The sequence below is a fragment of the Vigna umbellata genome, chromosome 3 (assembly GCF_029865625.1).
Source record: "Vigna umbellata cultivar VRB3 chromosome 3, Vumbellata_1.0, whole genome shotgun sequence".
In the NCBI taxonomy this organism is placed as follows: domain Eukaryota; kingdom Viridiplantae; phylum Streptophyta; class Magnoliopsida; order Fabales; family Fabaceae; genus Vigna; species Vigna umbellata.
In genome coordinates, this window is record NC_142167.1 from 7,815,396 (window position 1) to 7,839,331 (window position 23,936).

The 23,936-nt window shown below is 32.7% G+C and overlaps 2 protein-coding genes and 2 long non-coding RNA genes across 5 annotated transcripts; all 4 read right to left on the reverse strand.

The window, feature by feature from the left end:
* BRL1 (BRI1 like) lies at positions 1-3,965 on the reverse strand. Its single transcript, XM_088110005.1, has one exon. The coding sequence runs from the start codon at positions 3,717-3,719 to the stop codon at positions 96-98; it is 3,624 nt and encodes a 1,207-aa protein (XP_087966131.1). The 5' UTR covers positions 3,720-3,965; the 3' UTR covers positions 1-95.
* Positions 3,966-9,228: 5,263 nt separating this feature from the next.
* LOC148201533 (uncharacterized) lies at positions 9,229-10,628 on the reverse strand. Of its 2 annotated transcripts, XR_015784713.1 has the most exons (4): positions 10,293-10,628; positions 9,790-9,853; positions 9,613-9,703; positions 9,229-9,497 (listed from the first exon to the last, which is right to left on the reverse strand). It is a non-coding gene; the product is annotated as an uncharacterized LOC148201533 (long non-coding RNA). The 2 variants fall into 2 exon arrangements; XR_015784714.1 differs by lacking the exon at positions 9,790-9,853 and having other exon boundaries at positions 10,293-10,611.
* A 5,083-nt stretch (positions 10,629-15,711) lies between these two features.
* On the reverse strand, positions 15,712-17,688 carry LOC124824273 (uncharacterized). Its single transcript, XR_015784842.1, has 2 exons — positions 16,857-17,688; positions 15,712-16,761 (listed from the first exon to the last, which is right to left on the reverse strand). It is a non-coding gene; the product is annotated as an uncharacterized LOC124824273 (long non-coding RNA).
* Positions 17,689-20,271: 2,583 nt separating this feature from the next.
* LOC124824280 (immune-associated nucleotide-binding protein 9-like) lies at positions 20,272-22,855 on the reverse strand. The gene is made up of 6 exons (XM_047296695.2): positions 22,717-22,855; positions 22,295-22,504; positions 21,506-21,774; positions 20,942-21,106; positions 20,758-20,853; positions 20,272-20,629 (listed from the first exon to the last, which is right to left on the reverse strand). Exons 2-6 carry the CDS (start codon positions 22,485-22,487, stop codon positions 20,450-20,452), a joined length of 903 nt encoding a protein of 300 aa, XP_047152651.1. The 5' UTR covers positions 22,488-22,504; positions 22,717-22,855; the 3' UTR covers positions 20,272-20,449.
* Between the last annotated feature and the right edge of the window lie 1,081 nt (positions 22,856-23,936).

The following is a 23,936-nucleotide window of genomic DNA, read 5'->3' on the forward strand; positions in this document are numbered from 1 at the left end:
TCAATTCTGTCCAGCAACACTCCAAATGTTGAAAAACTTTCTATTTCCTCCTCAACCGTCAAAAGGCTTTGAGTCTCACAGTAAATATCCTATTTTCATGCTTCATCAATGAAACTGTCTCTCAGAGAGAAGCTATCAAGCGTATCATTATCTGTGTCAACCTGAAGCTCTTTGAACATGGCCATCACTTGTATCATGGTCGGCCGACGGTAGGGCCTCTCATCTAGACACTCAAAGGCAATTCTCAAATACTGAAATAGTTCACTTTCACTAGATGATTGCACAATTAAATCAGGATCAAGTATTTCATTAATTCTCTTCTCTTTGTAAAGCTTCTTAGACCAACCAACAAGATTGTTGTCCTCACCAAACTCGGAAGAGTCGATTGGCCTTCTACCTGATAGAAGCTCAAGCAGTATGACACCATAACTATAGACATCCCCTTTAGCTGTACATCGGAAACTCTGGTAGTACTCAGGGGGTACATAACCCGGTGTTCCGGCAAGTGTGCTGACAGTTAAATGAGTATCGAGGGCATTGACCAATCTTGCCATGCCAAAATCAGAAACTCTAGCCTCAAAATCTTCATCAAGAAGAATGTTGCTGGACTTCATGTCCCTGTGTATAATGTGAGGAATGCAACTATGATGAAGAAATGCAAGACCTCTTGCTGACCCTATGGCAATCTTCTTTCTTGCACCCCAATCAAGATTTGAACCTCCTCCTTTTGCCCTTTCATGTAAAACAGCCTCAAGACTTCCCCATTTCATGAACTCGTACACAAGAAGCCTCTCCTCCCCAACTTTACAGTAACCCAGCAGCTGAACCAGGTTCCTATGCTTAATCTTCCCAATAGTTTCCATCTCAGCCATGAACTCCCTATCTCCCTGACCCGTCACATGAATGAGCTTCTTGATGGCAACAACACAGCCATCTTTGAGTTTAGCCTTGTACACTTCACCAAATCCCCCAGAGCCGATCAAACTCTCAGCACTGAAACCATTAGTAGCCTCGAGAAGATGTGCGAAAGTCAGCTTCCGCAGAGGCTTCTCAAAGGTGGCAACATTGATGCTCAGAGGCTCAGGAAAGCTGGAAATCTTCCAACTACTGCTCCCCGAAGTGGGAAGACTCTCTATATACTTTTCTCTAATCTCCTCCTTCTTCTGAGTCTTCCTCACCCTGTACAAAGCCAACACAAGCCCAAGCGCAAACAAGAGGAAGCAAAGCAAACCAATGACAACCCCAGCTGCTACAGGCTGCTTCTTCTTCCAAACCACAACACCCACTGAGCGGTTCTTCGAAGCACTACACGATGGCAGCGGCAGGCCGCAAAGGCCAGAGTTGTTCTCGTATCTAGAAGCTGGAAAAGTAGTCAACTGACCTCCAGAAGGAATGGACCCGGTGAGATTATTATTAGAGACGTCAAGGTCACTGAGAAAAGAAAGGCTCTGCAATGAACCAGGGATGGACCCATTAAGACTGTTATGCGACAGATCAAGCACCCCAATTACTTTCAAACCACCAAAACTATCTGGAATGTTCCCACTCAGCCTATTGTGCCCCATATTCAACACCTGCAAATAGGCCATGCCACCCAAATTCCCAGGAATAGTCCCAGACAGCAAGTTGTAGGAAAGGTCAAGGTAGATCATGCTCCCATTGGAAGAAAAAGTATACACGGTCCAACCGGAGTAAATCCGCGTCAATGGGCACGAATGCACCATGGGAAAACCTTCAAGTCTCTCTGTTCTGATATCCTCAAACTCAACCAACCCACCAGCACCCCTGCAACTAGTCCCACCCTCGTTCCTCACAAACGCAAACTGCTTCCCTGAAACCTTGCCCGGGATAACCAGTCCCGCTTGATCAGCAAGCTCAAACGGGATATTCCCAGTTAGGTTATTGCTATTCAAATCTAACCATATCAACTTCCCACACTTGCCTATCTCCGGTGGAATCCTCCCACTCAGCGAGTTGTTCCCAAGCTGGAGAATCGCCAATACGTTCAATTTCCCAATCCCAGAAGGTATCGCTCCGGTTAACCGGTTGCTCGCCAGCGACACCCATATCATGTTGGTGCAATTGGCAATTGACTTCGGAATTGACCCAGAAATGAAGTTATTGTTGAGAATCAAATTCTCCAAGTTCCCTCCTTTAACACAAATTCCTTCTGGGATTTCCCCAGTGAGATTATTCGCCCACATAATCAAATCAGAGAGGTTAGGCAAAGCCCAAACCTCCCACGGAATCGAACCGTTCAAGCTGTTAAAGCTGAAATCAACGGTTCTCAAATTCTTACAATCACCGAGCTGTGACGGCACCGTCCCGGAAAGGTAATTGCCCGCAAGGATCAACTTCTCCAGCTCGGAAGGGCAAAAGAACGACGGAACATTGCCGTTTAACCGGTTCGAGCTCAAGTCAAGCACCCGAAGCCGTTTCAGGTTAACAAGCGAAAACGGAACCTGTCCCGTTATGTTATTAAACGCCACGTTTAGATACTCAAGACTCTGAAGGTTGCTAACCACGGACACGAGGAAGTTCCCAGAGAAATAGTTCCTCGCAAGGTTCAAACTCCGCAGAGAAGAACAGTTCACGAAGCTCAAAGGCAGCGCACCAGAAAGCATGTTCTCGGAGAGATCAAGCTCCACGAGACTTCCGCAGAGGCTTCCGAGCTCGCTCGGAATCTCGCCGAAGAATTTGTTGCGGTCGAGAAACAAAGACTTCAAGCTCCTCAAACTCCGAAGAATCTCCCCGGGAATCTCGGCTTCAAACTCATTGCGAGAAAGATCCAGAACCTCGAGCCTGTTGCAGCTGCTCAACCCGCGCGGAAACTCTTCTCCGGAGAGCGCATTGCGCGAGAAGCTCAACCGCGTTAGGCTACCGCACGAGGAGAAATCCAGCCGCGAGAAGTTGTTGAACGAGAAATCGAGAACCTGAACGGCGTCATTCACGAGCCGAGGCGGCACCGCCCCAGAGAGAAGATTGTGGGAGAGGTCCAAGGTGGAGAGGTTCGCGCTTCGCGAAACGAGCGACTCGCCGAGTTGACCCGTGAGTCTGTTGTCGGAGAAGTTCAGATAAACGAGAGCGGAGCTCGCGAGAGAGGACACGAGAAGGCTCACGTCGGAGACGAGGTTTCTGGACAAGTCGAGTTGGGCCAGGGAAAGCCCAGAGTCAGGCCCAAGGCCGAGCCCAGCGGTGATGAGATTATTGGAGAGGTTTAAGTAAGTGAGGCGGTTACACGGAGTTAGGTTTGCGAAAGGAAACTTGCCGGACAAATTGTTGAAAGAGAGGTCGAGTGTTTGAAGCGTGCAAAACGGCGAAACGCTGAGGTTGAAAGCGGAGAAGGAGTTGCCACGTAGGACGAGGGTGCTTAGCGAGGGGAGGGATGTGAGGGTGGGGAGGTGGAGGGTGCCGGAGAGGGAGGCGCCGGAGAGGTCGATGGCGGTGACGCGGGGTGGCTGGGGCGAGCAGGTAACGCCGCGCCAGGCGCACGGGGACGGCGCGTCGGGGAGCCAATCGGAGAGGAAGCCGCGGGGGTCGGAGGAAACGTGGAACTGCTTGAAGCGGATGAGGAGATTCGCATCGGAGGTTGATGCCGGTTCTGATTCTGCTTCTGCTGTTGTTACTGCAACGAATAAGGCAATCAGAAGAAGGGAGGTAATTACTAGTGTTGGTGACCACGACATGTTCCTCCTGAGGTATGGTTTCGCTCTTTTCATTTGGGTTTTTTCACTCTCTGCTTCATGGAAAATTAATCATTAGTTTTAGCTTATGCCTATGCATAATACGATATGCACATGCTTATGCTTCCTTCCCATTGATCAACTAAATCACTGTGTATGCATCCGTGCGTGCGTGTGAGAGTGAGTTCAAATCGAAAACTGCATGGAATTTCTTTATGTTTGTTTTTGTCTTTTCCTACACCGTTTTTTATTTTGTTTTGGCAGAAATAATAAATATACTAAAGTTGAAGAGATATAGAAAAATGAAAATTATAAATAAAAGTGTGTCTTGTCCCGAATTTCAGAGTTGTGTGGCTGTACGCGTACCTACCCTGAGCTAATAGGTTTGATTTTGGGGTTGCTTTTTGAACGTTTTCTTTACGGGGAGAAAAGAAAGAAAGATAGGACTTGCTGGGGAAGCTGAAATTACGTGAGAGAAGGAATCGTGGCGTGGTGTTATTGTTTTTAAATCACAAATATAACTATTATTATAAATATTAAAAAATATTAATGTTGTCCATTCTTTTTAAAAAAGTGGTCCAAATGGCTTTCCGGTTTCAAAGACGTAATTATCACCCAAACTTTGGGTTTTGAAAATGTGGAAACGGACCCGGTGTCAAAATTAGGGGAAAGAGGGTTATGCAAGCTACTACTACCCTACTTCCTCTATTTCTCAAATTTTCTCCACTAATAATTAATAAATATTAATATCTATACTTTTGTTTTATTTAGAGGTATAACTTTTATATAATTATAATTAATAATTTGTTTTAATGCATACAAAATTTAAAAATAATTAATAATAATGTTTGTGTATCGTTTTCTTTTAATTGTTAGCATAAAATAATATTTTTGTTTCTAAATAACTTGTCATATAAATTTATATTATTTTAATTAGGAAAATTAATTATTTAACTTTTAACATAAATATAATAGAATAAACAATCATTAATTGTACATTAAATAAAGTTCTTAAACACTGATTAACAAATTTTATTAACAAATTTTAAATATACATATATATATATATATATATATATATATATAACTAGATATTAAGGAGTGATTTTAATAATTATAATTTTAATATTATTATAAAAAATAGATTTTAAATCTAATTTAATTTTACATTACCGATCAAATTTACTCGAATTTACTCGATTATATATCTGCCATTAAACCTAAGTTAGTCGGTTTACTATTTCCATGAAAGAATATTGAAGATGGAAGTCATAATGAAGGACACACATAAATCGTGTGTTGGGGGAGCTTGCAATAATTTCCCTGTAAAAGTAGTTGAAATGGCCATTTATTATTTGTTTCTCACAGACCACCTATGTGAAAAAAAAAAATGCAACCTTGCTTATATATATATATATATATATATATATATGCAGAAAGGGTTCTGGAAAATAACTTTTGGAATTTGACAGACAGTGGGTGCAGCAGGTACGATGTTCAGGTTCCTGTCTAGTAGCACTGTGCTAAATAAAAACAATTGCTAGATTTGTGGGGATGTTTAGGCTTTCAAACAAGACAAATATACACAACAGTTCATCATCATGTGCACCAACCATGGTGGGGTAAGCTAAGATAAACACCAAGGTGAACTTTACTTGAAAATAAACTCATTTTATTGAAGAATTTCCCAGTTTGATTTTTACATAATATATCTTTTTAATAATTAGGACTTAACAGTAAGCAGCTATGGTAAGAAGAACTGGAGAAATGTCAATGGAGATGGAAAAACTAAAATTTGAATTAATACATAGATCCAGAGAATGAATGGAACAAATTATAAAAGAATAGAGATGAAGGAGAGAAAAAAAAGGGGTAAAACATGAGGACAGGTTACGGAGAATAAGGGAAAGTGGTGCCCCCACTAATCAAGATTTTCTTACTTTAATTGCTCATCTATCAAGGTTCAGTCAAACTTTGGATTTGGATTTATCTCCTACCACATGCCACACCTATCTTCCTCTTAATCATTATTTAATTTCAATTACATTTTCATTAAAAATAATTAACCATTAGGGCACCTCCATGGTCCAACACTATTTTCAAATTCTTCCCTACCACCAAATTAAAATTGTCTTTTCACTTCCAATTCTGTTAAAATTAAACTCAATCAAATCAAACTTATGTAGCGTAATTAAGTCTTATGGAATCAATCAAAAGTTCAAAGTTGTATTTTGAAGTGTACTCTCTAGTAATTTTCAATGCATTTTATTTATTTATTTATTGGTTCTTTAATGGCATTGATTGATTGGCAAGGTTCTCTATTTAGGTTTAATCACTCGTTATATAATTACAAGAACTTTCTCTCTTAGTTTCTATATTTAAAAACTGTTTCTTTTAATTCACACATACATTTTTTTTTAATTTCTTGTACCTATTGAATTAAGGGATTAAAATTTATATTTGCAGAGATTGAAAAAGATACTTATGCATTTGGAGAACTGCAAGAAAACGCTTTTATAATTATAAGAATTAAATAATAAATTAACTCTTAAAAGAATTATCGTAAAATAACTATTATGAAATTTTTCTTGTACTGTCTTTGTTTTTCTATGGTTTTTAGATTTTTTTTTCTCCTCATGCATATCCATTCTATCTTTGTTAAAGGTTGTATAGACATTTAAATCTACTTGTTAACTTTCTTCGTGAAGAATATTGCTTTAATAAATTTTCAATTCATCTTATAGAAAATTCTTCTTCTTTGGTATTATTAAACATATACCATAACTTTAAACCTATTAGTCGGTACAAAAAAATGAATTAAACAAACCAGTACATGAAAGGTTAGTATAGAATGACATAAAAGGAGAATAAAATAATAATTATAAAAATGTATTGATTTGTTTTTTATTCAAATGTTATATTTTTAGTATCTTTTATCAATTCTTGAAATTTTGAACGTTTATAAAAAATTAATACACTGTCAAATCTTGCAATTGCATAAAGTATGTTCAAATGTTTTAAATTCTTACTTGTAAAATAAATTAAAATTAAAATTTGAAAATCTTAATTGTAAAACCCATGAAACAAGTTAAATATATATGTATGTATGAGAGTGAGGTGGGTTTAGTTTAATATCCACTTAACATAAAGTGTAATAAATTATAGTAAATTGAGTACCAGCTTTTATGTCACGGAGTTCTTAACTATATTGAGTAATGTGTACAAATCTACAAGATCAGCGCTGGCAACGACCCTGAAGACAGGTGCAGTGGTTGAACTTCGGCGAAACTTGGAGAGGCGCATCAACGTTCCTCTGTTGCATTCTGATCTGGAAGTTTGGAGGAGAAGCGGCTCGGGTGGAGTTCCTTTCAGGTGGCGCTCGCTGTCACGACATGACGGGGAGCGGCGGTGACTTAGCCTGTGCGCGGCGGCACAACCCGATCTGAAAGAGGTAGACATCGTCTGTTCGTTGCAAGGAAGAACAGACCCTACGACGGCCCGATTGACATCACCGTGGCAGCTGTTGACGGCGTACGTAAGTAGCTGTGACGGTGGCATCTTCAGGTGGTGACGATGGAGGGAGATCGACGCAGATGCAGGGAACCCCAACGACGGCGACACTCCCGATAGCAACGCCGGCGATAAATGGTGATGGAGGGTGCAACGGCTGCTGTTTGCGTGATTCATGGGTGTATTGCTTGAGGGAGAGAGTGAGAAGTAGGTATTCCTGATTTCTGAAAGAGAGTGAAAAATGGGAATGATAAGTTTTTACTCCGTGCAACCCTCTTCTTCGCGTTACACGTCCTAATTGTTTGGGCATATATCCATTTCACTTCATGCACCACATACTTACTCTTACACCTCCATTACCTTAGTTTCAATTTTACCCTCACTTAAAACTTTACACAAGGGAAAATATTGAAATAATGATAAAATAATGAAATGAAGTGGAAAATAATAGTAATACTTATAATTTTCATAAATTGATCGCAACTCTGAGTAACCTAAGATATTATGGAACATTTTTTGACCGATCAATTTTAAAACAAAATCTCTAGTGGTGAGTGATAATGTTTTTAAGTTTTGGAAACTTACTTTTGAGAAAAAGCCATTTGAGGTAAGGAGAGTTTATTTATTTTTATAAGTTCTAAATATTGATTTGTTTTACAATATGTAGATTTTGTAGAATTAATTAGTTGTTTTAAAATAACAATTATTCTATGGTCAAATTGTTGATATTGGTGTGATAATGGTAGTTGTAAGAGAAGCTTATTAATATTTATAAATTCTAATTTTTTATCTGTTGCATGATGATACGTGAATTTGATTAAATTGAATTAGTTATTAGTTGTTTTGTTTTGATGATGAATGTGTTACTATGTACTTATATGAATATGGTTATTTCTAAGGTGAAAGATCATATTGTATAGTGTAAGTGTATACTATTGGTGTAAGAATTCTAACATGAAGTCATCTTGACTCTACTGAATTTCATACTATACTCAAAAAATGAGGTTTAGATGGTGAAAGTCGAAAGAGGTTTCTAGTATGAGGAATCAGTATGAAATGTTACCGCTGACTTATATGTTGAATTTAATATGGAGTAAATTTATGACAAGTGTAAGACATTATATGATTATCGACACCAAATGTATACGTCTTCAACAATAGAGTCTTATAGATCTAATTGTGTCCAATGTTGCATGATGAGTTTAATAATAAATATATGATTGAAAATTGAATTATATAATATGAAATGCGTGGATAGAACTTTATAAAAAAATATTAGTTTATCTTTCATTTTCTTTTGCGTTGTTTTGGTTACTCACTTGCAATAATCATATATATACGTGAGTAAAGGAATTAAGTAAGTGTTTCTACATAGATTCTTACGAAAGGAGAACAAAGGACTTTTTATCTTTTGGTTTTCTCTTATGTTTTTGCTTGGACAATTACTTTTATTTTCATTTATGAAAATTCAATGTTAGATTCGTATACATAGTCTTTTCGATGAATATTGATAATTGAAGGCAATATTTTCGAATTATATGTGGATGTGGAATATGAGAAATTGTCTCTATATATTTTGCTCTTTTTTATTTTTTAATAAAATTATCATACGATGACAATTGGATTTTGGAAGGTTAACATAGTTGAGATGTGAAAGTGCTTAACATAAACTTATTTGGAATTGTGTTTTAATTTCTTGCTCAAAATTTTCGTAAATATTATATAATGATTAATAGTAAGATGGTGGTTTTTATGTGACAAGCCATCAGTGAGTGAGTGGATTCTGGGTTCAATGGAATACAACAAATGCAACTTTATAGCTTGACTAATTTATTAATTTTGATACATGAACTTTTCCTTAATACTAATTTTTTAATTAAGCCTACTTATACTATTTTTTTTTTTGTAAAATAGTTCATTATCATTGTTTAAATATATGCATATGATAATAATAAAAATTATAATTATAGAGAAGTATAGGATGAGAGTTATTTCAATGTTAAAAAAAGAGAATATAATTCAAACATAATTTAGTTACATAAGAAATATATAATAAATATATACAACTTTTGAAGGAGTATCACACCATATTTCACAAATAAAAACACTCACAATCATAAAGATAAAATACAAATATTTGAATGCATCACAATTAGAGAATGGCACATCTCCTATATTTGCCTCATTAAGATCGCATCTGAGTTTTTCAATTTCTTTATTTGATGAAATTTGGAATTGTTAGTAATTTTCCTCAGCTGCAAGTCTGGATAGCTCCTCAAGTTCTTCCTCTATTTCTTTTTGCATCTATATAATAAAATATCATTTCAGAAATTAAGATAATATTAATATGTTTAACCTTGAATTAATAAATAAAAACAAATATGAAAAAAATATGAGATGATATAATGTATAGTCGCACAAGCCATTTGTTCAAACACACTATCATATCTTCTTTGTAGACGCTTTTTCATTTTAGCTGTTTCAGCTTTTTCGGTTGCAGTTGCTTCCTCCTGCAATATCAAGAGATACATATTATATATTATTTATAAAAATTTAAATATTTTAAAAATATTTTCAATATTTATGAGAAATTTACCTTCAATCTTTTGAACAACTCATTTTTTTTATGTACAAGTTTGAGAACCTCTTTAACTTGTTTCCTTTCGATTGTCACATGAACGACACAAAGAAGTTTGTATTTCAACATATTAAATAAATTGTATTAAAAGTAGCAATATCAATCATTGGTTTGATAATTGAAAGCTACAATGCTTTGTGTTTATTTAAATATAAAAATATAATTTAAAATAATGTATATAAACCTTAAGAAATAGAATTTATAATAATTTATAGTTACTTTAATACTAATATGTGTTTCTTTCTTTCAACTTCCGTATAAATTTGACTAATACATTAACTAAAAAATAATAAACGCGTTAAATATTTTTTCTTTTGTATATTAACATTTAATGGTATATATATATATATATATATATATATATATATATATATATAATTTTTATTTCTCACCATAATTAGAATAGACACTTAATAATAAAAATTAAATAATATATTGATGAAGGTGAGAGCAAAGAGAACCTGGAGAGGTTTTTCAGATTTAGCTAAGTATTTTTAAAACGTGTCTCCATCGTCTAAGTCATCTTTTGCCGTGAAAACTAGAATCATATAGTCAATAATTTTTTCCATTACCGGTACGTCCAACTAAAACTAGTGTTTTTTCCATTATAGTAAATTTGGACACTGCAAGAAAAAAGTATTCTAAATAAAAAATATAGAAACAAATGATTCTATAGAAAATAAATAATGTAAAACATTCATATTCAAGATCTATAAGTGATTTAAATCAACAATTACTTATGGTATGATAAGAACGAAAGATTTCTACGATAAAAGTAATTTTGTTATCAATAAAAACATGAATTAATGATGACTTGCCTGTAAATATGTTGAAGAAATATGTGAATATGTGATATAAATCACAAATTTAGAAAAATAAGATGAAAAAGATAGAATGTATTTCAAAGGCTCTTTCTGGTTTCAATGATATGATGACTTGAACTTTGTAACATTAAAGTCCTTTTATATTTGCACTAGAAACAAACTTCACATAGAAAATATGCAAACAAAAAGCCAAGCATCTCATAAAATAAAATCAAAGTGTGTTTAAGAGTAACAAGAAAATAATAATCCGAAACTTAATACATCAAAAAAGGAATATATTGGACAAACTAAAATGGTAGATTAGAATAAAAATAATATAAAATTCATCTATAAAAGATTAAGATAGCCCCTTGATTAATATAAATATAGAGAATATTCATAAGTGGTTCAAAATTATAAATATAGGTTAATGTTAAACTTGTATCATTTTCTCATATATTTTCCCATTTCTTTTACAAATCCTGTTTGGTGGTTTACTTTTTTTAAATTATACATTTATTAACAATTTTAGGAGTTATTACCAACTCAAATTTAGGATTCCTTGTTCATTTTAGTTATACACTATTCATTACAAAAATTGTTGAAAAATAATAAAGATAGATTTCTTTGTTGATTTTATTTGTGTACAATTTATTAAATATTTGTTTCACAAATAATAAAGGTAACAAATTTAAGGTAGATTTGTAACATCCTTTATAAAGAACTAAGAGTAACATTCATCAATAAAGGATTAATCACAACATGCAAAGCTAAGAATGATGAAATTTAACAACTTAAAAAACTACGAAAGAAAGATAACTAAATTGAGAGTAAAGCAACTTAAAATGACTAAATTAAGAGTAAACAACTTAAAAAGGTTAGGTAAAGCTTGAAATGATTGAGAGAAAAGAATATTCATACTTGTAAAAAAAATATTTCTAAAGAGTATTTTATTTTAATGTAGACTTAAATAAATGGGAACATTATCCATGATAGTTACACTTAATAATTACTATAGATTATTATTTTAGTATGGTCATGGGTGGATGTATATGAGCATTCATAATAGTTATGTGACATCTAAGAACTTAGAAAATAGAGCATTAGAGTTGATAGGTGTTTTAAAATAACGAGACTGATTATTTTATTTTAAAATAATTGAATAATATAAATAAAATGTTCTAAACTCTATTTCATTACTTCAAACACTATCTATCTCTTTAAAACTCTTTCTCCTTGTTTTCTCTCACATATCTCTAAGCACTACTACAAAAAAGTGTATAGATAGCGTTTTTTTATCATAGATAACGTTTTTTAAGCGCTATCTATGACCGCACTATCTATTAATAGATAACGCTTCTAAAAAAAGTGTTATCTATTGGTGTCTGACAATAGATAGCGTTTTTTTAAGAAATCGCTATCTATTGCTGTCAGACAATAAATAACGCTTATTTGAACAAGCGCTATTTATTGATCTAAATTTTTTTTAAAAAAATAATAATTTTTCAATAAAATATTTTAAAAAATTCAAAAAAATATAAAATATTAGTTTTATTATGTACAAACTTGTACTTGTGTTATATTGAATGTCAGTAAAAAAATTGAAAGCAAAAAAGAAACTTGAATAGAAGTAAAGATAAACCAAATGTTACATTTATAAATCAAACAAGAAATAATCATTACAGGCTCATTACTATATCTCTTCAATGGAAATAACAAAATAATTAACAAATTGTAGAACCGCTGTTTAGAAAATCCACTATCAACAACATAGACAATTCCCTGCATGATTAGAAAAATAAGAAATCAGGAGGAGGATTCATCTCTAACACGTTGACATAATCAAACTTATTGTGAATGGGATGTTACCTCTAATGTAAGTGACATTTCTGCTATATTAGTTAATTAATTATAGATAACGTTTTTTTTTAAAAAGCGCTATCTATTATCATAGGTATAGATAGCGCTTATTTAAAAAAGTGGTATCTATTATTCTGCACATTCATAGATAGCGCTTATTTAAAAAAGCGTTATCTATTCAGCGCCATCTATAGCTAATTCTGTAGTAGTGAAGATTTCTCATCATTTGATCATTTGTTTAATGATCAAGAAGTTCCTAAGACATCACAACTAAGTTATCTCCACCTCTAGCCGATTAATTTTAAGAATAGGATAAGTAAGTTTATACCTGTGTTTATGTTCATTCTCAGTTTGTGATTCTGTCCAAGAATCTTCCCTTGTATATAGCCTTTCTATTTTTCCTTTGATTCTTAGTTAAATTGAGGTCTTAAGAACTCTTTTCGATCATTTTTCGGTGTTTCGTAAGTTCCTTTAGAAATTCCTGGTGTTTCAAGCAATCAGTGGAACATTCTTAGAGTCGGGCAATTTCTTATGAGGTAAGGGAAGCTAGACCTTGTTTTATATTATTTTAGTGGTTTGAATTTAGTATCTTTATGTACAATAAGTTGTATTGCATGTATTAGAAGTGATTGTTCTAGTAATGTTTGAGTTTGAATGATGATCAATGTTTGTTGGATGATTTAATGCCTGGTACTATGTGAAATTTATGTTGATATTATTATGTTAGTGTGTAATGAAGTTATATTGATGTTAAAAATTGAATTCAGAATGTTTGGGGAAAATAGTGATCAAATCATTAGTTGGTCAAGGTTAGAAAGAGGAGTTTTGATGGGTGAGTTTGAGTAATAGGGGCTGTTGAGAGGGAACTACTATCTTGGGACTGTTATGAAGTAATTTAAGACTTGTTAGAGATGTTAGTGGATTAAAATTTGTTATGGAATAAAAGGAGTAGTGATTTGTTGAAGTTTTAGGGTGTTTTTAGTGTAAAAATGGGGTTTTGAGTAGTGAGATTTTGAAGTAATGAGTGTAAACAATTTTGGGTAGTTTAGATGTTGATATGAGACCTATTAGGACTTGTCTAAGCGGTTAAATGAGAAATATTTGGTGTAGAATAGTTGGTGTCATCTTGGGGTGAGTTCTTAGGTGTTTTTATTCTAAATTGAGGTTTTACATGGTGAGGTTTTCAAATAGAAGGGCTAAGAGTAATTGAGGTTTTGAGGTGTGCTAGCAAGTGTATTTAAATTTGGTTATGCAATAATTGGTGGATTGATATAGGTGTGGGGAAAGTGTTCAAAGTTATAATAATTGTTTTGGCCATAGTTTTTGGTTTTAATAAATTATGTTAATAACATAATAGATTAAAATAGAAACTACAGTCTAATAGATTATGTTAATAACATAATAGATTAAAACATAAACTATAGTCTAATAGATTATGTTAATAACATAATAGATTAAAACAGAAACTACAGTATAATAGATTATGTTAATAACATAATAGATTAAAACATAAACTACAGTCTAATAGATTATGTTAATAACATAATAGATTAAAATAGAAACTACAGTCTAATCGATTATGTTAGTAACATAATAGATTAAAATGAGCAGTTTTTGTCTGTTTTGCTTTATGTGAATTCTGACTTGTCCTAACATATTTGATTACCAATCTAATAGATTATTTCTACCAGTAAAGTGAAATTTTGACTAATCTAAACTAAATTCACTAGTACGTATATGATCTATATTTTTCATTGTTCTTTTATGATCTTAAACAATATTATCATCAATTTTATATGTTGGTATGCAATGTAAAAGCGAATAGATATGTATATGGTTTATATGTGAATGAAAATGATGGAGAGGGGGTTCCAAGGAGGAAATTCTTATGGATGGTTCTTGAGTGTTCAGTGTATGAATGTATGGAATTAAGTGTTGGTGTTTATCCCGACACTCTAATGATCATTCATTTTCAAGTAGAGAAGGATGAGGCATGTTGTGAGAGTAGCAGGAGGTTCTTGTCTAGGGACTTTACCTTGGCCAAAGACACTTGAAAGGACTAACCTTGTATTGTAGCTTGGATTAAGCCAACAATAGTTCAACATTCATACTTTATCCGGATAAGTCAAGTCTAGTTGTATTTAAGGGTGCTATATGTGTGATTACATATGTATATTGAAATGGCTTTTGTGTGATGTATTCAATGTTTTAAGATAATTCGGTTTACTCTAGCTTACGCTTTTACTTGTGTTTTGTTGTATGTTACTGTGTTTCTTGCTTTGATATGATCATTCGGTAGGTGTGAGCAGATGATGATGATGAGACTTCTTTGGAGCATGCGTTAGATGGAGAAGTTGTTGATGTTTAGTAGCATTAGTTAGTTGTCTTGTATATAGTTTTGGTTAATGATGTTGTAAATAAAATTTTAAATTTATAATTATGTATATGACGGTAAATAACTTTATTTTTAAGCTTTTGTTGATTTTTCTTGTTATATTATGTGATGGATCTTATACAGTTTTATACTATATTTTGGGATGATCAATATGATTTGTTTGTAAAGTGTAAGAACATTTTTATTTATCACCCATGGATATGAGATTAGATATGATTAGCTTGAAAAGAGTTTAAAAACATTATTATAAGTGATAATATATTAAAATGTATATCAGCGTATATAGTTAATCTAAAAATTTGGGTTAAGATATGACAACGGACTCTTGATCATAATAAATAGTGATCAACCTCAGTCTCATCCTTTGAACATTATTACAAGCATATTCACAAGCGGAAATTCTATTATTCTTTTAGCCACCAGATTGTTGTGAGGTGACATGGTTTTTGTGGCTTTTATCGGTAAGCAATAAAATGTGACCATGCTCATCTCTGCAAAAACTTCTTATCTGCCTTTGCTCAATTCCATCTTTGTTAACCTACAAGCTATTTATTTTAACGTTTCTCCACCAAGAATACCTGCTAAAACTAAGCCATCAGGCTTCAATGCCAATATAGACTTCTCATATATTAAAAAGAAAAGTTTAAATCCTCGGATGATTCTCGTATTTGTATGAGAATCTCAAGTGAGTCCTCATACTGTCTCAATTGGATTTATATATTTGTAAAATATCTCAATTTGATCCAAATATTTGTAAAATTGAACCAATTTTGTCTTAACCGTCAGGTTGTCAAAAACGACATTAAAATGTGCTGAGATGGATATGCTAAGGTGGATATTTTATTAAAAAAAATATGCTGTGAGTGATAACATGAAATTTAGTAAATTAAAAGAAAATTTGAAAAATTATGCAATTTGGAACCTCCACACGACGTTCCTCTTATTTTTATCACTTCTTCTCTTACTTCTTCATCATTGTTTCATATAACTCAAACAGGAATCCATAGCCATAAATCTTGTTTTATCCTTCGACGCTAACCACTCCTTCACTCGCTTCTACGATAAATTGAAGAAATATTGAAAGCATATTATTTTCTTGAAGAAAAGTGTACAATCTGTTTCCATGGAGCCTGCCACAGGGAAGCCGGCCTTACTCAGAAATGTTTTGACACAGTTACTCATCATCGGCCTTCTCATTGTCATCGTAAGATTTGCTTACATCATCATCCTCGCTGGAGAGTCATTCACCCTCGGCGACTTCTGCTTCTTCTCCTCGGAGGTTCGCTCCGCCTCCGTTGCCGTGGCGGCACCCGAGCGCTAAGCCAGCAAGGATTGGATCACCAACGTTCGGTTTTATTCATCTGTGTTCCAGGAAATCAGCCAGTTCATCCCAAGCCTGGGAACTTCACGATCATCCATCACCGCAACCTCTATGGCTGCTCCGTTTGCAGCAACCACCCACAGCCACCCCGAACCAGGACCCTAAAACGCATAAAAACCCAAAATTTCTCAAAATATAATCCTCAATTCCAGAGACATTCCAGAGACGAATCTTGTATCGCAGCCATCAACCTTAATCAAACCACAAGAACGTGGGAAACCCAATTTCAAATGGAATGAAACCCTACATCTAATGTTGTAGAAGAAATCAGATGATCGAACAGAAAAACCCCCAAATCTTCAAGAACAACTGAAACCCTAATCGCAATCTTAGAAGAGGAAGAGGATTGCGTCGTGAATCAAAACCTCCAGAACAAGAAATCAAAATCATCCACCAAAACGCCTCGCCGCACCACACCACAAGAAAGGAGGAACTCTACCAGGACCAACGTAGAAAGAAAGAAAGGAAGCCTCCCCGAGTCGCGTCATCGCCTACCAACAAAAAAAGAGGGGAATTCATGTTTATTGAATTCAGCATATATCACAATTTCAAAATCTTGCAATTCAATCCATCTAAATTTTACAACCCAAGTCAAGGATAACTGTAATTCATGCACCCAAAACCTTGTGCAACATCATATATCGAGAGCGGGAGCAAAACCACTTTCGGGTGGATGGATACTCAAAGGATGTTATCGCTACTATATCGAGAATAATACCGTTTTTGTGGGCATTTTCGCGCAAAAGGAATGGTTTTGGAGAAAATTATCTCATCCTCCAGAATCTGAGACAGAGTGTAAGTTTTCCCCAAATCATTCATACCACTGTTTAGAGTGGGCAATAATATTTCGTAATACCTAAAGCCTCTCCGGTTAAGCAAGGTGGGTAAATGTTCAACGTTTGGTCGAGCGACAATGCGAAACTGAAGGCTTATTCTTTTATCATCTTTCGTAAAGAAGGTCGATTGCAAAGTATGGATGGTTGCTCTTACATCAAAGACATGGGGTGTATGTATCCATGGAAGAAGGAAATGAATGCCTGGATTTAGGCAAAAAGTGGACTTAGATAGCCCTTAAAGACTACAGCAGTATGACCGAGGTCTACCGTGTAAACGGTGGAAGCAATGCCGGCGGTTGTCACCAGCCCAACCGTTTGGATGTTTCTAGAAAGTTTGGTTGGAAGGGAAGAAAGAAATTTAAGCAGAGTAGCCATGATGTTGTAGGAGAAGGAGATTCGGAGAAGAAAACCACGGTATAGAAGAAAGGGACTCGAAGAAGAAAACGCCGGGGAAGGAAACAGGACTCTCCGGGAAAGAAACAGGGCACCGGGGAAGATGAAAAGGAAGGAAATGGAGGGGCTTTTTATACGGGAAAAACCCTAAAAACACAAAACCAATTTTAAAAGTTGTTTTTCCTTCGTTCAGCACACCGTACAAAACAAAATTTGTCTGTTGTAATAAATTACATCTTTTAAAATTAAAATAAAAGTAATCAACATAATAAAAATAATAATAATTATTTATTTTTATTATTATTATTTTAAAATATTATAGTAAACTAAATATTTATTAATTTTTAATTTAGAAAACAAAATATTTAACAAAAAATTGTTCACCCAGTTAACATATATTAATTTTTAAGATAACCAATTATTTTTACATAACTTATTATTATTATTTAATATCTGTTAATTAGATAACTTATTCTAATATTCTAACATAATTTAATATATTTTAAAATCTAATTTATTAAACTAAAACAAAAGGTTATTGAGTTCATTTTTTCGTTCCATTTTCTACTTAAAAAAAGGTGTTTTCTTCTCATTTATTTAGGTGAGTAAGTCATTCTACGTTTCTCTTTGCTTTTTTAAAAAGCTAGAGAATTTACTTAGATAAAACTGCATACATTTCGAAACCACAGAATAAACATATCATAATTTTATGGAATAACTTTTATTCAGCGTTCATTCTAATAGCCTCGTTAAAAGAACTTGTATTTTTAACTCGCACATTACGCTTCGATTTTTTCAGAACCGAAGCGTATCAAAATGCGGTGACAATTTTGTAATTTTCAAACCGTTATATGTCTTGGTTGTTAAGCAATCGATGTCTAAACGGAATACTGCCTCGGTTGGCAGAATGAACCGAGATATATACCTCAGGTGAAAGAGATATTGCCTCGATTGGTAGATGGACCGAAGCATATAAGGCTTTCTATTAAGACTTGGGCTTGGACCGTGCAAATCTTCAAGCCAAGAAAACCTAGCACCTCTCCCATTTCCCTTTTATTTTTATTGCTTCTCTCTCTTCTCTACGCTCCAATCTCGCTGCTGCCTGCTCTAAGTGCCCCTACCGCTGCCCCGCTGTTGCCGGGAGCTACCACCACCTCGTCCTTTGCGACGACTTGAGCCCAGCTTCCACCTCACCTGCCAGTGCGTCGCCTCTGGAGTGAAGAGCAAGCGGTGGTTGTTGGCGATGGCTGTTGGCGGTGAAAAATCTCAGATCTCAGATCTATAGATCTGAAGGCCCGACTTCCACCCCTAAAGACCCCTCTTCCATCCCTAATGTCCACAACAAGTTCCAGAAGCTCACCCGCATCGTCTCCAAAGTTGATGCCTCTTCGCAGATTCGCACCTAGGGAAGTGTCGTTCGCAACCTCACTCAGCTCTACCCCAGAAGCCAACTCTTCGAGAGAGAAACGTCGTTGTGCCACGTCTTCGTCGAGGCCAGTCGTCGGAGCCGTCGTTGCTCACGTTGGAGGAAGTCGCGCCATGTACGATGGTTCGGCGGCTACCTTTGCTACCCTAAGGTAATCTCCCTTGGTTTTTGCTTAAGGATTCAACTCCTTTGTTGGTGATTGGAGATGAACAGAGATGCGTGAAGGCTTAATTTCATTATCTCATTTGGTTGTTGGCTCCATTTTACGTAGGTGAAGAAGGAGCAGAGCACGAGCATTCTAGCATGTTTTGTTAGGGAGGAATTGAAGGAGAAAGTGATGTTTTCCTCTCTGGATATGGCTTTTGTGGTGTGTTCCATGTAGTGTAGGTTGAAGGGGGATGAACTTACTAAGCAAAAACTGTTTCTTTTTCTTTTTTGTGTTATATGATTTTGTTATGTTATGAAAGGATCTGAATATGATTCTAGCCTGGGTATGAGTTTTAAAGTTTATTATTTCTATGATATTTTCCTCTCTTTTCTGGTTGTGGGATAGAAGACTATCTTCAAATTTCTATGGAGTCGAGACTAAAAGATGATGCAACAGAGAAAATGACAATAAGCTAATGTTAATCAAGTTCGTGGAAGGTGGATCTGTTAATGACCTGATGTTTAAAAAAAAAACCTTCTACTGCCTCGATTCACCAGAACCCAAAACCAAAAGTCTCCCCTCTACCGCTTCGATTTCATTTTAACCGAGACAAAACATACATCTTTTTGATTCGGTTTTTGCCTCGTCAGTATATACCTCGATTGTAGAACCGGTACGAATAGGCGAAAATAACTATTGTTTTTTCCTTTACTGCACTAGTGTTAGAAATAAACATATTTAATCAATAGTGATGGAACTTCTTAATCCATTATAAAAATCTATTTAAGAAAAAGAAAATATATATATATATATATATATATATATATATATATATATTAAATTGTACCTTATACAAGTTGTTTTTTAATATTTAGTTGGACTTAAAGTCTATTTAAGCAGTAAATGTTTTACTATATCTAAATATATTTGAATTATTGAATTATATTATATTTTTATGATTTTTTTTGTATTTGAATTAAATTTTATATAAATTTGAATTAGAAAAAATTATAATTTATTATTAAGATTGAAAAAAAAAACTATAATTATGATTCATTTAATCTATTAACTCAGATGGGTATCAAATTTTTAAACTTATTAATAAATAAATTAAGTTGAATTGATTTATTAAGTGATGAACTCATAATAATAAATTAAACGAGATTAAATCAAATAACTGATTTTGTTACATAAGGAAAATAAAAATAAAATATAATTGAAACATAATTTAATTTACATAAGGAATACAATAATAAATATATACATAGTAAATATATACAAAGAGTATCCCAACATATTTACACAAATACAAACACTCACACACTCACACACTCACAGCGATAAAGGTAAAATAGAAATATTTGAATGTATCATAATTAGAGAACGGCACATCTCTTACTATTTGCCTCATTAAGATCCCATCTCAGTTTTTGAATTTCTTTATTCGATGAATATTGGAATGATTTATAATTTTCCTCAGCTGCAAGTCTGGCACTCCTTTCTTCTTCTAACAATTGTCTAAGCTTGCCAAGTTCTTCATCCAACTTTGATTTCATCTATATATTAAAATAAAAAATATTAATTCAAAAATAGAAGAAATAAAATTAATAAAGTGATAACATGTTTATAAACTTCAACTAGTTATTCAAAACCAAACGAGATGATATAATGTATAGTAATATACTTCACGAGCCATTCGTTCAAGCATCATATCATATCTTCTTTGTAGACGTTTTTTCATTCTAGTTGTTTCTGCCTTTTCAGTTTCAGTTGCTCTCTCCTGCAATATCATGTGATAAATATTATATATTATTTATAAAAATCTTAATATTCCAAAAATACTTTCAATATTTATGAAAATTCATCACCTTCAATCTTTTGAATATTTCATTTGTAAAAGGTTGTCCTCCATTTTTTAATACAACTGCATCTACAAAACTAAGAAGTTTTTGAACTTGTTTCCTTTGCTCCTTTTTATCAGTACTTCTATTATTGAAAAGTACTTTTCGATTGTCACATGAAACGATTATATCCTACAAAAATATTCAACATCCATTTAATCATCAAAATTTTATATTTAATTGTAAATTTAGAACACAAATAAGTCTGTACTTCAACATATTAGATACATCATTAGTTTAATACAAGAAAGGTACAATGCTATGTGTTTATTTAATATAAAAGTATAGTTTAAAATAATGTATACACACTTTAAGAAATAAATATTATATTAATCTATAGTTCCTTTAATGCTAATATGTGTTTTTTCTCTCAATTCGATCAACAATACAAGTTTATCTGATACATTAATGAAAAAATAATAAGCATGTTAAATGCTAAATATGTTTATCTATTATATATTACAAGTATAAAACATTATTATACACAAAATAAATATACATATAGTAGTGAAGGTGATGATAATGAGAAACCTGGAGAGTTTTTTCCCGTTGATTAGCTAAGTAATCTTCAAATGTCTGTCCATCAGCTTTTAAGTCATCTTTTCCAGTAAAGACTATGATCATGTAGTCAACAATTTTTTCTCCAAATAAAGTTTTCAAAGTAAGAAAAGTAGCATGTTCTTCTTCTGTGAAACGATTTCTACAAGAATATACTAAAATGACAGCATGAATTCCATCTTTAGCCATATCAATACATTTCATTATTTCATCTCCGACTTCTTTAGTTCCATCAAATAGTCCTACAAAATTTTGTTAAGTTTTAGATTCATAATTAAAAATGTTCATATTCTTCTAGATATGATTATTTGTTATTTTAGTCTCAGTAATTATTTTTCTATTTTTATCTTCACACTAAAAATACAAAAAATACAAGTTATATATGTTTTTTATTGCTTTTTTTTTTTCACACAATGCAATTGGAAATAAGTACATTTTGCAAGGACACACATACATATGAAAATAATATGTTTACAAGTAAACTTCATCGTTATGTCACAACATGAAAAATAATTATTCAATTTAGAAGGATGGAAAAAACATTTTTGCTAATGAAATATTATAACAAGAACCAAAACATGTAATAATAAATTTTGAAAAGATAAAATATTAGGAGAGTTTAAAACTCATGCACATTTAAAAAATCTTGAATTTGTGTTTAAGTTTTAAATTTGCATATGATAAAATTAGAAGGAGCAAATACATAGACTTAAATTAAATTTATAATCATATAGTGAATGATAATGTATTATTATTCTTCACCTGGAGTATCAATAATATTAATAATTTGTCCATCATTTGTAGTAGTTTGCTTCATTTCAGAAATCCGTGTTACACCAGAGGCACCTGTCCTTGACTTGAAATGTGTTTCTCCAAGAATATTATTTCCTGTCGCACTCTTTCCATTACCAGTACGTCCAACTAAAACTAGTGTCTTTTCCTTAATTTGTGCCATTATAGTAAATTTGGAAACTGTAAGAAAAAAAATATTCTAAATAAAAAAATATACAAACAAAATACACAAGGATTTTATAGAAAATAAATATTGCGAAACATTTATATTCAAATAATATCTATAAGTGTGATTTAAATCAACCATTAGTTATGGTATGATAAAGAAAGAAACAATTCTACGATAAAAATAATTTTGTTATCAATAAAAACATGAATTAATGATGACTTGCCTGTAAATATGTTGAAGAAATATGTGAATATGTGATATAAATCACAAATTTAGAAAAATAAGATGAAAAAGATAGAATGTATTTCAAAGGCTCTTTCTGGTTTCAATGATATGATGACTTGAACTTTGTAACATTAAAGTCCTTTTATATTTGCACTAGAAACAAACTTCACATAGAAAACATTTATACAAAAAGCCAAGCATCTCATAAAATAAAATCAAAGTGTGTTTGAGAGTAACAAGAAAATAATAATCCGAAAGTTAATACACCAAAAAAGGAATAAATTGGACAAACTTAAATGGTAGGTTAGAATAAAAATAATATAAAATTCATAAGATTAAGTAGCCCCTTGATTAATATAAATATAGAGAATATTAAGTGGTTCCAAATTATAAATATAGGTTAATGTTAAACTTGTATCATTTTCTCATATATTTTCCCATTTCTTTTTCAAATCCTTTTGGTGGTTTACTTTTTTTTTTTCATTATACATTTATTAACAATTTTAGGAGTTATTACCAACTCAAGTTTAGGATTCGTTATTGATTTTCGTTGTACACTATTCATTAAAAATGTTGGAAAAATATCAAAGATAGATTTCTTTGGTGATTTTGTTTATTAAAACTTTGTTTGAAAAATAATAAAGATAAGGTAGACTTTGTAACATCCTTCATAAAAAACTAAGAGTAACATTAACCAATAAAGGAATAATCACAATATGCAAAGCTTAGAAAGATGAAATTTAACAACTTAAGAAACTAAAGATGACTAGATTGAGAGTGAGGCAACTTAAAATGACTAAATTGAGAGTAAACAAATTAAAAAGATTAGGTAAAGCTTGCAATGATTATGAGAAAAGAATATTCTTACTTGTAAAAAAATAATTACTAACATATAACATGAAATATATTTAAAGAGTATTGTTTTTAATGTAGACTTAAATAAATTGAAATATAATCCATGATAGTTACACTTGATCATTACTATATAATATTATTTTTGAATGGTCATGGATGGATTTATATCATCATAGTTAGAGTTATAATTACTAAAGAGACTCGTTCATGTGACACACTAATTAATATGATTTGTTTGTAAAGAGTGGAAGAACATTTCTATGTGATATCTCCAATTGATATATTGAGATTAAACATGATTAGCTTGAAAAAAGTTTAAAAGCATTATATTATAAGTGATAATATGGAGATGTTATAAGAAAA